Below are 13,920 nucleotides of genomic sequence, written 5' to 3' on the forward strand. Positions count from 1 at the left end.
CAAGTTCAAAGGTACAGCCCGGGGGTTTCGCTCCCACCTCTTCTTCTCACAGCTTTGATCTTGAGCCCTGGGCACTGGAGCCTCAAGAACTGTTTGCTGAGTGACTGGATAAATGAATGAACCGCGGTCATCAATAATACATTCTGAGCCCACAGGCTGCATTTGAGAATACACAGGTTCTTTCTGCTTCCTAAGGTGCATTTGATTTGCATTCTTCCCTGTCATCGCCTGGGACCTAGAAGAATTAGCCTCACTCTAAAGGCTTTGAGACGAGGAAATGTGATCGGAATGCTGGAAGGGAAATGGTAATAAAAAAAACTTCCCCGGGTGGCTGCAAGGGTCTGAGCCAGTAGTTCAAAAGTGGAGATGGAGAAAGAGCATCAGAAAGGAAGTGGAGGGGACTTCCCTGGTGGTCCAGTGGTTAAGACTCTGTGCTCCCAATTCAGGGCGGGGGCGTGGGTTCAAACCCTGGTCAGGAAACCAAGATCCCTCATGCCGCACAGCTTGACCCCCTCCCCAAAAAGAGCAAAACAAAAAACAGGAAGTGGACGTAAAAGAGCACCCCTCCCAGCATCCTCAGGCAGGCCGCCAGCAGAAGTTAACTTGGAGAACAGGCAGAAAACAGAGCCCATTCCACCCCGGTGAGAATGACAGCGGGATGTGGATGACCGACCTCGTAACCTCTACCCATGCCGTGTGCTTCACCCCAAAGCCCGACACCGCCAGTGGGCTGCGGTGCCCGCGGAGAAGGGACTGACAGATTGCCGCAGCCTCCAACCTCCGATGTTGAGATCATTTCTGAAAACCTATCCTGCAGCCAGAGATGGTCATGTAACTCAGAAGACGGACAGAAAGAGAGGCAGCAAGATCGGGGCGAGGAGGACCCTGGGTAGGGGCGAGGTTTGGGCGGGGGGGTGGCGCTGGCGGTGGGGGGCTGCCTCTGCCCTCCGCTCGTTCCCAGGAGTGTTTTTGTGCAGCTGCTGTGGGCACCCTGCCAGCCCAGTTTTGCAGCCGCACAGGGTCCCGGCAGACACGGTGGAAAAGCTCAGACTCTGCAGGCCCCCAAAGCCCTGGGTTATACCTCTCAGGAGCTACGTGTCCTTATGGATGACATCACTTAATCTCCCAGGGCCTCGGTTTCTGCAACTGTAAAATGGGGTGAATGAGAACCTGTGTCCACCCGGCTGCTTGCAGATTCAGTCAAATAATATGTAAGTAAGTGTTAGTCGCTCAGTCGTGCCGACTCTTCGCGACCCCATGGACTGCAGCCCACCAGGCTCCTCTGTCCACGAGATTTTCCAGGCAAGGATACTGGAGTGGGTTGCCATTTCCTTCTCCAGGGCATCTTCCCAACCCAGGGGTCAAACCCGGGTCTCCTGCACTGCAGGCAGATTCTTTGCCAACTGAGCTACAATATATGCATAATACCTAAGGTGGGGTCTGACCTGGAGTTGACTTTCAAGAAATGTTAGATGCTATACTGATGATACTGATGATAGAGAAGAGGAGGAAGTAGAGGACCAAACCTTGGGGAGATATTCTTGGCACTTTTCCTCCTTCTCCCAAGTCCTTTCAGCCACGTATTCTTTCTTCCCAAGATTGTCAAGGGAGCCCAGGCAGTATGTCAGGAACCAAATCTTCTCTAAAATATTGATGAAGAGCTGGAACTGGGCAGAGAACAGAGTGGGTCTGGGGTTACCAAGAGGTTCAAGATCCACAGATCCTCCCAGCCCTCTTCCAGAGCAGATATGAATACAGGCTCCAAGTCCAAAGCTAAATCTAACAAGCTCCCAGGTGGAGGATTGTTTTGGTCCATTTTGTCATAACTTTGACACACACACACACACATGCACGCACACACAGCTAGGATGCAGAAGTGAGTGCTCTCCTTAGATTTCTTAACCTCACTTCTCCTAGTCTTTTCCATCTGCCCTTCTCACCACCTCTATTCAATCCTTCCACCACTCCCCACACTCCACTTCTTGCAACAGGCTCCAAACACAGCGTTAAAAGATGAGGGTTTGCAGGGAGCAGAGCTTTCCTGCTTTCTGCAAAGTCAGCAGAACTGGCCATCAGACCGAGCCGTGAGATCCGTGGCATTCACCCCACATTCTGAGGTCACTCTATGTTTAATGATTTTTTTGATACACCTTTATACGCTTTCACCTGGGACAGAATTTAAAGGATGTGTTTATCAGTCCTCTGATAACTGCCAATTTTTAGACTCCATCCAGACTATTGTTATTGCAGCCAGAAACTACTGGCAAAGTAATATAGACAGAGCCTCTGTATGAAAAGGAATGTGTTTGCTGAGCTTTCTTAATATCCAGGACTTTACAGTTAAAATCGATAGAAATATAACCTTTTCAACCACACAAAATGAGTTCATGTTTATTATTAGTCTTTCTCTGCCATTACCATGTTGTGATTGCAGAGGAAGCCAGGTCAACCTAAGCTTTATTGAAAGACCGTTAAAGAAACAAACTCAAACTCATTTAAATACTGAAGCCAGTGCCTTGGAAAGATCAATAAAGTAAAAGCTCCAGAGTTGCTTAACTTAAACGCACCACATATGAGGATCGTTCCACAAGCACATGAGCAAACCTAGAAGGCCAGCCAATAAGGAAGAAAAAGCCATTTCATTAAACAGGTTTAGAACTGTAAAGCCCTTAACCTTAGTCTGATTAGACGTACAGCATTTAAATTTTCTCAGTATTTTAAACATCATCTAGAGAAGAACCATTGATCAATGAATGCCATTTAGTCAGGAAAGCCATTAGCTTTTAGGGTTGGAGGGGTGACTGCAATCAAAATCGCAGGTTCATCTCTTTAAAAATAACCAACACCAAAAAAAATAAATAAATAAATAACCAACACCATATCATGCTCTAAAGTCCTAGACCTGCTTGGAGCCAGGAAATGTTCTATCTAATGACCCTTAGCCTTGTGGCCTGTACACAGTCATATGTATTAAATCAAATAGCTGCCACTGACTCTGTGGACTTGGGTCAGACACAAACCTCTTGGTGCCTCAGTTTTCCCAGATATGAGTATGCGTGCTAAGTCGCTTCAGTCATGTCCGACTCTTTGTGACCCATGGACTGTAACCCTCCAGGCTCCTCTGTCCATGGGGTTCCAGGCAGGAATACCAGAGTGGGTTGCCATGCCCTCCTCCAGGGGTCGAACCCACGTCTCTGACGTCTCCTGCATTGGCAGGTGGGTTCTTTAACACGAGCACTGCCTGGGAACCAGAGATCTGATTAGGGTGATATCCTTTTCTGCATCCTTTCCTGGATATGAGAAACAAAGATGATTGTCACAAACCACTTCCAGTTCTCCCTTATAAACAGCAATGAAAACTGTGAGCTTCAGTAGTAATATTTGCTTAGAATAGTTTTTAAAATCAGAATGGTCTTTATGGGCCTTTGAATCAACCTCTGACCCAACTTAGAATCATCCCCTGTCCCTCCTGACATCACCAGATGTGAGAAATACGCTCTTCTTTTTTTGCCTTTAACTGAAGTAGTGTTGTGTTAGTTGCAAGGATATTTGTACATATATACATCTTCTTTCTCAGATTCTTTTCCTTGATTATTACAAGATGCTGACTGTAGTCACCTATGCTATGAAAGGTCCTAACCTTGTTGATTATCTATTTTTTACATCAGTTCAGTCACTCAGTCATGTCCAACTCTCTGCGACCCCATGGACTGCAGCACACCAGGCTTTCCTGTCCATCACCAGCTCCCGGAGCTTGTTCAGACCATGTCCATGGAGTCGGTGATGCCCTCCCATCCTCTCATCCTCTGTCGTCCCCTCTCCTCCTGCCTTCCTAATGCTCTGTGTATCTGCTGAGCCCAAGCTCCTGATCTATCCCTCCCCCACTGAAACGTAGCAAGAGGGTTTCCCAGCTGCGAGCACCTCCTTGGGCACGTCTTCAGCTTCACTCCACAGGGTGGCCGGACAGCAGAATTGCTCGAAAGCCCTTATGTGGCATTAAGAGGTGTGAGGAGTCATGTCATAAAGACGTGCCTAGAAGGAGATATGATCAGGGGGAATTTGAGGGTCCTGCCAAAGGTTTCACCTCTCCCCTGGTGGTTCAGATGGTAAAGAATCTGCCTGCAGTGCAGGAGACCAGGGTTTGATCTCTGGGTTGGGAAGATCCCCTGGAGAAGAGAATGGCTGTCCACTCGAGTATTCTGGCCTGGAGAATTCCACGTACAGAGGAGCCTGGCGGGCTACAGCCCATGGAGTTCCAGAGTGACTAACAGGGACACACATGCCTCTTCCCACACGGAGGCCCCCGGAGCAGTCAGGTCACGCTGTGACAGTCATCCATGCCCACCCAGGTGGCCCAGGGGCTGGACAGGTGTAGCTTCTCAGGAGTGCAGGCTGGCAGACGCCTGCTGAAGCCAGCCTTCAAGCTCACTCTGGAGATCTGTCTGATTGTGAACTTCCACGAGGGGCTCATCTTCAAAGACAGTCCCTGTATCTGGATCAGTCACAGCCAGGGCCCCCCACCCAAGAACCTGACCATCAGAGCAGCCATCCCCCATCCCAGCCTCAGCAGGCAAATGATGGGACAGCCATACCGTCACACACACCAGCCTACAATGGTTTCCCTGTCCCTAAGTGCCCTAGACAGACGGTTCTAACACATCGAGTTTATTGATGGCTTCGTGAAAACGTCCCCCACACAACGCACCCAGGAACTTGCCAGTATCTAAATTTAAACAGCCAACTCCTGAAAACACGTACTGGTCAAACCAAGATGGCAGAAGCCAATAAAGACTGAGATAGAAAATGCCCCAGTCGTATTCGCCATGTCGACATTATTTCTCATAATTGTTCTCACTTGTATTTCTTTATTCTTCCTTGTTTGATGAGTAGAAATTTTAGCCATCATGCTATATGATTTTAGGAGCTTTGTATTTGGTAATCCCTATTTTTAGAACTGCCCGTTCCTAATTTTTAATTTTTCACTCCTCCTCTTCTTTGCCTTCCTCCTGCCTTTTTCCACCCACTGATTTGTTCTTCCTTATTCCCAGAAAGTCATTTCACAGTTTATCAAAATGTGTTTTGCCTTGAGCTTTTCAGGAAAATAAATTCGAAATGATTTAATGGATGCTAATTGTGTTAATTATTAGCTAAACCACTCACTGTGTGTAATCATTAATTTTGATGGCTATTAAAGTGATTTTAAATGTAAAAGCATATTAAAACCATGAGCTATTCTCAAACTGGATCTCTGAGAAGGAAATCAGAAATATAATTACTGGATACTGGTTCAGATGTTGATTTTTAATACTTATTCATCATCTTCTGAATTCTCATATACAAGTCAAAAGACAAACATGAAAATCCTAAATATGCGCTGATCAGATTCTTTTTAAAAAATTGTATAGTATTTGGGACCTTCCTGCTATAAAAGTCTTTGAATTTAACTGTTTTGAAAATGCTATATCAATTGTGAAATGAGAATTTCTCCTCTTACCCTTTGATATTTATAAATATTATACAGATTTATTGATGCAAAGTCAGTTTTCTTTTTTAAATACTTTGTGCTTTAAATAGTATTCACTGTTTTTCCAGTAGGTGGAGTATTAGGCCAGAGAAAGTAGATTAACATCTGAAAGCGAATTTTTTTTTTTCTTTTTACTGTTTTGAGAAATTTTTTATATAAAACATAAACCACCTAATGGGCTCATTAATTCTTTTAATTGCATCAATACCACAGGTGTTCAGTCACACTAGATCTTATGAGGCAAAATATATTGTACTGACTACATTTCCATAATAATGAAGGCATAATGACAATAGTAATAAGTACGTAAATGCTTCTCATTTTAAAATTGCTTATCAAGACATAAATGAAAACTACTGATAACTCTGAAAGGAAAACCGTGCACATGTACAGGAAAGGAAGATCTGTCTCTTAAAGCCTTTATTTCCCAAACCTTAACCATTTCTGGAAAAGAACATTCCTTGTGAGTTTAACATTGGTTCGAGGCCGACCTTGCCACTTCCGGTCTCGAGGCCGACCTTGCCACATCCGGTCCCGAGGCCGACCTTGCCACTTCCGGTCTTGAGGCTGACCTTGCCACTTCTGGTCCCGAGGCCGACCGTGCCACTTCCGCTCTGTGACCGAGGGTGGGTCACTGACTCTCCGTGTCCTCAGGACTGTGCCGCGTGTCCCTCTGTCTCCAGACAGGGAGCTGGGCCCTCGGATGCCGAGAGGTGACCGACTGTATGGTGTCTCAGTCTTTCTTCCCTCCTCCATCTCACCCCCAAATCATAAACAGGGCGAGGAAATCCCCTCCCACTCTGCCGAGACAAACTGTGGCTTAAAATGGCAGTGAACTGAAATCCCAGAATCGTACCTGGAGGACATGAAAGCTCTGAACTCAGTTGTGAGGCTGGAGGCCCGGCCCGAGTCAGAGGACGGTAAATGTCGCACAAATGCGTGTCCCCTTAAGGGTGTCCTGGGGCACGTGGTGTCACATGCGCCTCTATTACACAAGCTCTCGTTGACGGTGAGATGACCATCAGCTAAATGTACAGCGAAATAGCTCGCTTGGACCCCGAAGAAATTGCTTTCAACTGATCGCACTTGACCATGACAAATGCACCAGGGTTCACTGGCAGAGTGCAGCCACCTGGTACCACGAGTGAACTGGTATTAATATGACGTGTCCTCGGGCTCTGCGGGTTGAGCAGTACTTGACTTACCTGATTTAACGCATTCTCTCTCCTATAATGTAAACACTTAAAATGTAGCTGAGCTCTTCCTTCCCGGGTTGAGCCAGGGGGCTGTTTCAGGAGCCTGTCACTCACAGGTCGCCTTTGTGGTTACCCAGGTGTAGCCGGGTTAGCATCTCAGTCCGGTCAGCCAACTCCCTTTCTGAGTTGAGATGCTTTTTGAGGTATCAAAGCAGAGGACACTTCCGTGTCTGTTAAATGAGGGAAGGACGTGAAAAGTCCAGCACAAAGCCCTGCACACAGTCGTGGCTCCGTACTGGGTCTGGGTTCAAACAGAAGACAGAAACCACGTGCGTGCGTGCCTCCTCCCCGCACCCCAGAGAGCAGAGAAGTTCTGGCTTGGCGAGGCTGGAGCTGGTCTGGGGTTGCTGGAACAGTGAAAGGCCACTCTCTGGAGTTGGAGGAGTGTGCCTATGTGTGAGCACGTGTTAGACTGGAGGCAGGAGGCCTCAGAACATGCAACCCACTCGGGGCTCACAGGGGCTCTGGTTTCCAGGAGAAACAGATGGATACCAGGCCATAGGGTCACAGGGGAATCACACTCTGGGTCTGAGGCTCGGGCAGACCTCAGGCCCTAGGCAGACCTTCCCACCCCCAAGCCAGCACTGGAAATTTCCAGAAGCTCTTTCTTCCCTCCAGGGTCCTCTTTGTTATTCAGTCACTCAGTCGTGTCCCACTCTTTGTGACCCCATGGACTTGCCAGGCCTCCCTGTCCATCACAAACTCCCAGAGTTTACTCAAACTCATGTCCATCGAGTCAGTGATGCCATCCAGCCATCTCGTCCTCTGTCATCCCCTTCTCCTCCTGCCCCCAATCCCTCCCAGCATCAGGGTCTTTTCCAATGAGTCAACTCTTCGCATGAGGTGGCCAAAGTACTGGAGTTTCAGCTTCAGCATCAGTCCTTCCAATGAACGCCCAGGACTGATCTCCTTTAGGATTGACTGGTTGGATCTCCTTGCAGTCCAAGGGACTCTCAAGAGTCTTCTCCAACACCACAGATCAAAAGCATCAATTCTTCGGTGCTCAGCCTTCTTTATGGTCCAACTCTCACATCCGTATGTGACTACTGGAAAAACCATAGCTCTGACTGGATGGACCTTTGTTGGCAAAGTAATGTCTCTGGTTTTTAATACTCTGTCTTTGTTTGTCATAGCTTTTCTTCCAGGGCCCTCTACCAGAAAAGTTTAATATTCTGCTCACTTTAAAGGAAATTAAAGGAACACGTGTTAATCATAGAGCATATACTGAAAGGTGAATTGGAGACGGGAGGCAATGAATTGATGACTGACAGAAAAAGACTCACACCCCAGGGACCTCCATGGGGATCACTGGGAGAGAGGCGGGGAGAGCTTATTTTGGGGATGGGGCTCAAGTGCGGAGGATTCCAGGAAGCAGGGTTGGGTGCTGTCACAAAGCCGGGGCAGCTCAGAAATGGAGCACATTAACAATCTCTGTCTGGGAGGCAGGAAGATAGGAACAGGACTGGCGTGGTTGTCTGAGAAGCGAGCTGGGAGAAGGTGCTGTTCAGCCCTAGTTTTGGTGGCACAAGCTCTTCTTTTAATTCCCGGGGTTGGTTTTCTGTTGCTGCTGTAACAACTTACTGCAGATTCAGGGTAACACTGAGGGATTGCCTTACGGTTCTGGAGGCCAGTTAGCATCACCGAGCGGATGGCCTGCTGCTGGTTGGTCTGGGTGCCCTGAAGCTCTGAGAGGAGAATCCCTTTCCTTGCCTTTTCCAGCTTCTAGAGGCACCTACATGCCACGGCTCATCGCCCCAGAGTCCGGGATCCTTAATTTGGTCGCATCTGCAGGTCCCAGAGCTGCTGTTCCCTTTCCCACCATCCCCTCCATGTCACCTCATCTTTTCCCCCACCTCCACCCACATCCTTCCTTCTGGGGGCAAAGCATGACTGAGCGTCAGAGAGAGAGAGAGGAGGAAAACTCGAGCGGACTCCTCATCCCTCTGAGCTCTCCTCCTGTGGTCCTCTTCCATCACAGAATTGCCGCAGACACGAGGAGTTTAATCTCTGTAAACGTTAAAGCCTTCCTGTGTATCTTCAGTGTTTGTCATATTTTCCAACTCGGTTGTTACAAAAGATTTTCCTAACTGAACAAGTGATTTGGATCAGAATGATAGATCACTGCCCGCTGAGATTCCTGCCCATTTTTTCATTAATCAATTCATAAGATCATGGCCTCTGGTCCCATCACTTCATAGCAAATATATGGGGAAACAGTGGAAACAGTGGCTGACTTTATTTGGGGGGGCGGGGCTCCAAAATCACTGCAGATGGTGACTGCAGCCATGAAATTAAAGGACACTTGCTCCTTGGAAGGAAAGTTATGACCAACCTAGACAGCATATTAAAAAACAGAGACGTTGCTTTGCCAACAAAGGTCTGTCTAGTCAAGGCTATGGTTTTTCCAGTAGTTGTGTATGGATGTGAGAGTTGGACTATAAAGAAAGCTGAGTGCCGAAGAATTTTTTTGAACTGTGGTGTTGGAGGAGACTCTTGAGAGTCCCTTGGACTGCAAGGAGATCCAACAAGTCCATCCTAAAAGAGATCAGTCCTGAGTGCTCATTGGAAGGACTGATGTTGAAGCTGAAACTCCAATACTTTGGCTACCTGATGCGAAGAACTGACTCATTTGAAAAGACCCTGATGCTGGGAAAGATTGAGGGCAGGAGAAGAAAGGGACAACAGAAGATGAGATGGTTGGATGGCATCACCGACTCAATGAACTTGAGTTTGGGCAAACTCTGGGAGTTGGTGATGGACAGGGAGGCCTAGAGTGCTGCGGTCCATAGGGTCACGAAGAATCAGACACAACTGAGCAACTGAGCTAAACCGAAATGAATGAATTAAGACTCAAGAGTATTTGTGATATTTATAGATAAATCAACGCGGGGCAGAATCACTGATGGCACAATTAAGATTCAAAAATTTCTGAATAGTCTGTATTCTTCCAAGCAAAAGAAATAAATTTTAATATAATAAATGTAAATTTTAGCTTTTGGTTCAAGTCATCAACTGCATATATGAAGGAAGGGGAAGAGATGAAAGTAATCTATGGATACAAACTAGCAATTTTATTTTATATGAGCACCATAAAAATAATAAAAAATGTGTCAAAAACCAACTCTGTCAAGGGCAATAGTGTAGCATACTGATTACTACATAGTGTTACAATGTAACTATTTCAGGAAGCCTTTTGTTTTTGTTTGTTTCAAACTAAACTTTTAATTTTGTATTGGGGCATAGCTCCTTAACAATGTGGTGGTAATTTCAGGTGAGCAGGGAAGGGACTCAGCCATGCCTATACATGTATCCATTCTCCCCCAAACACACCTCCCATGCAGGCCGCCACATAACATTGAGTAGAGTTCCCTGTGCCATACAATAAGTCCTTGTTGGTTATCCATTTTGAATATAGCAGGATGTACATGACCTTCCCAAACTCCCTAACTATTCCTTCCCCTTGGCAACCCTAGGTACCTTAACAGGTAGTAAGAGGATGGAGGAACCATAGCAGTTCCCCATGTGTGCCACCAGATGGCGCCAAAGCAGCTAGTTGCTATTTAGCAAAACGGACAAACCCAGACAGCATATTAAAAAGCTGACACGTTACTCTGCCGACAAAGATCTGTCTAGTCAAAGCTGTGGTTTTTCCAGTAGTCATGTATTGATGTGAGGGTTGGACTCTAACGAGAGCTGAGCGCTGTAGAATTGATGCTTTTGAACTGTGGTGTTGGAGAAGACTCTTGAGAGTCCCTTGGACTGCAAGATCCAACCAGTCCATCCTAAAGGATATCAGTCCTGGATATTCATTGGAAGGACTGATGTTGAAGCTGAAACTCCAATACTTTAGCCACCTGATGTGATGAACTGACTCATTTGAAAAGACCCTGATGCTGGGAAAGATTGAAGGCAGGAGGAGAAGGGGACAACAGAGGATGAGATGGTTGGATGGCATCACCGACTCAACAGACATGAGTTTGAGTAAACTCTAGGAGTTGGTGATGGACAGGGAGGCCTAGCGTGCTGCAGTCCATGAGGTCGCAAAGAGTCGGAAATGACTGAGTGACTGAGCGATGGAAATGACTGAGCCTCTGCCCCAGGGAAATAATAAAGTAGGAAAATATTAATATTTAAGGTTCTCTGGCCAGAACATGTGTTTTGTTAATGAAACACTTGAAATCATAGCAAACTTTTCAAAATTGTAGTCAAACATGCCGATGTTGGCTTTAATCATGTTTTTTTAGACTTTTATCACAGTGCTACCAGACACCCAGGCACAAAAAACCTCACTGTACCAGTCCTGCAGGTCAGAACTCTCCAGATTCCTAAGCTGCAATGAATCTTGGACTCATAATCGTGAATATTCAATAAGCTCTAGGTTTCGAGTAAGCGGTCTCAAGATTCCAGGGCAGATGGTCATTAATAATTAACCATCATCCTCAAAGCAGCCTGTTCTCCTTTTAGCCATTGAAATTGGTCCCCTCCCCACACTTCCTGCCTCCCTCTCCTCCCCGCCTGCTCCTCACTCCCCCAAGTAGGCCTGCACCCTGCAGCTTTGCCCATCCTTGCCCATCTCTAGCGAGTCTAGTTTCGGGAGTTTGTGCCCCAGCAAGTAGCTACTTGTATACAGTTCCCACAGCAAGGACCTGCTGGATAGAAGGACAGAAGTGTTTCCTTCTAACCCACACCTTACCTTATGCTCTCCTGAGCAGGTATTAAACTCACTTCAGAAAAACAAAAGGGCACAAAAGAGATTTTTTTTTCCCCCCAGGTGGATACAAAGAAACACAGAGAGTTCTAGGAGCTCACAGTTGGAGAAACAACTAGAATGTTTGGGTTGTAAAAGTTCAGCTAAGGCAAGAATAGCCAGTTAGGGCACAAAGGGTTCTGGGATGGCACTGTTCACACTTTTGCGTGGGAAGCATAATCAGACCTGTGACAGCCATTGTCTGTAAGCTCTTCCCATCTGCTTCATTTTTAACTCCCTCTGTTGCCAGCCCAGCTCCACTCTGAAAGGTCAGCTCTGCTAGAGCAACAGTGTCTTTGTTCCCTCCAGGCTGTGATGTCCCTGCGCTGCGGCAGAAAGGAGAAGTCACCCTTGTTTGGACAAGCAAGAAAACTGTGACCCTGATATCTCAGCATTCGAATGTACATATTCTTGTGTGCATGCTCGCTCAGTCCTGTCTGACTCTCTGTGGCCCCAGGGCTGTAGCCCACCAGGCTCCTCTGTCCGTGGGGTTTCCCAGCCAAGAATACCAGAGTAGTGTACCATTTCCTACTCCAGGGGATCTTCCTGATACAGAGATCGAACCCGCATCTCCTGCCTATCCTGCATTGGCAGACACGTTCTTTACCAGCTGAGTCACCAGGGAAGCCTTGCACGTATTCACATACGTTAATATATTCATATTCACATTTGAACTCACACACATATATATGTTCTGAAGAACGATATTGGTGTCCTGGTGGATAGACCCAAATGGGGAAGAAGTAAGTGCAGTACTGATGCTAAAGAAAATCAGTATACATGTAGCCCACTCTATCGCAGGGGTCAATACTAGAGACTGAATCAAGCAGATTTTACTCTATTAAAATGAGTAAGGGTCTTAGTCCAGTAGCCACAGAGAAGGTGCGTGAGCTGGAGAAGAACTCATAAGAGGTCTTCATGTGCAAGCTCAAATCATTTTCCAGTAACCTCAGCGAAGGCTGGGATGAACTCCTATTTTCTCAGGCTGGTATTTCAGAGTCAGCACTGATGAAATAAGATCCAGAAACTGGGGTTAGAAGAGTGACATCATCCCCCAGGGAAGATCCGAGTCCATGCAGGAGGTGACGTTCTTCTAAAAGTGTCTCTCCTTTTCTTTCTGCAGCTGGATCACTATCCTTCCGTGAGTTACCACCTGCCAAGTTCATCCGACACACTCTTCGATTCTCCCAAGTCGCTCTTCCTAGGAAAAGTCATTGGTAAGAAATTTGCGATAAACTGCCCACATGATATTTCCTAAAGCTGCTCATTCGCCTTTGAAATGCATCGTAATTGGTGGTTGAGGCCCCTACATCCGTGATGGTGATAAAACCTGTGTCGTTTGGTGCGTGACAAAGTAAGACACAGGTGAAACCGTCTATCTGCTCCCAGTTTCTTTATCTAAAATCTGTTCTTTGGTTTATTAAAAAGCACTACCTACTAACAGTACTTAATATGACTTTTTCCTAGTCTAAGTATTCAACATGGTTCTGTCTTCCTCTCCCTGTCGAGAAGGATACTTGATACTGTTTTATTGAACTGCTTTCTAGATTTCTTGTTTGGGCTCTGCTGGGTCCCCACTGCTGCTGTACTTTTCTCTAGTTGCGGCTAGTGGTGGGTGCTCTCTGCTTGTGGTGCATGGGCTTCTCATTGCAGTGGCTTCTCTTGTTGCGGAGCACAGACTCTAGGGCATTCAGGCTTCAGTAGTTGTGGCACGCGGGCTCGATAGTTGCAGCTCCCTAGAGCACAGGCTCAGTAGTTGGGGTGCACAGGCTGAGTTGCTCCCAGTGTGTGAAATCTTCCCGGGTCGGGGATCGAACCCGTGTGTCCTGTATTGGCAGGTGGATTCTTCACCACCAAGCCACCCGGGAAGCCCCACCTATGTTATCTGCAATCAGAAGGCTGATAGGAATTGGGAAATTGTGACAGAATCCTCTACGTGTGATTGTGAATTTAAAGGAGCCACTTGGCCCTTCTCTTTACTATAGATCAGTGCTGTTGAGACGTGCTCTGGATGTGATTGGTCACGTATTTTAAATGATTAATATAAAGCCAGTGACTTTTTTTTTTCCTGTAAGAGAACTCTATATCATGAACCCAAAATGAACTTGTAAGACAGTGGGTGATGAGCTGGCCAAAGCCTGGGGAGGGGGCGGCTCTGTGATCAGAATGCTCTTAATTGTTAAAAGCACTCATTTTTAAAAGATGGGACAAGGGAACCTAGCAGACAATGAAAAGAACAGGGGGCCCAACCCATAACAATACGTAACAATAGTATACGCTTACAGAGGAACTTTCTATGGGCCAAGATCCATTTCAAGCGCTTCAGATACATGAACACATTTAATCTTCTTAGTAATTCCATGAGATAATCAAGATATCATCTCCATTTTACA

At 46.5% G+C, this 13,920-nt stretch overlaps 1 protein-coding gene across 1 annotated transcript in view; it reads left to right on the forward strand.

Annotated features, from left to right (window-relative positions):
• Nucleotides 1–13,920, forward strand: part of CNTNAP2 (contactin associated protein 2) — a 2,205,784-nt gene that overhangs the window by 2,056,897 nt on the left and 134,967 nt on the right. The window contains exon 22 of the mRNA XM_043872451.1: nt 12,651–12,744. Coding sequence (XP_043728386.1) covers nt 12,651–12,744 — 94 coding nt within the window. The remainder of the gene's footprint in view (nt 1–12,650; nt 12,745–13,920) is intronic.

The sequence above is a fragment of the Cervus elaphus genome, chromosome 18 (assembly GCF_910594005.1).
Source record: "Cervus elaphus chromosome 18, mCerEla1.1, whole genome shotgun sequence".
NCBI classification, from domain to species: domain Eukaryota; kingdom Metazoa; phylum Chordata; class Mammalia; order Artiodactyla; family Cervidae; genus Cervus; species Cervus elaphus.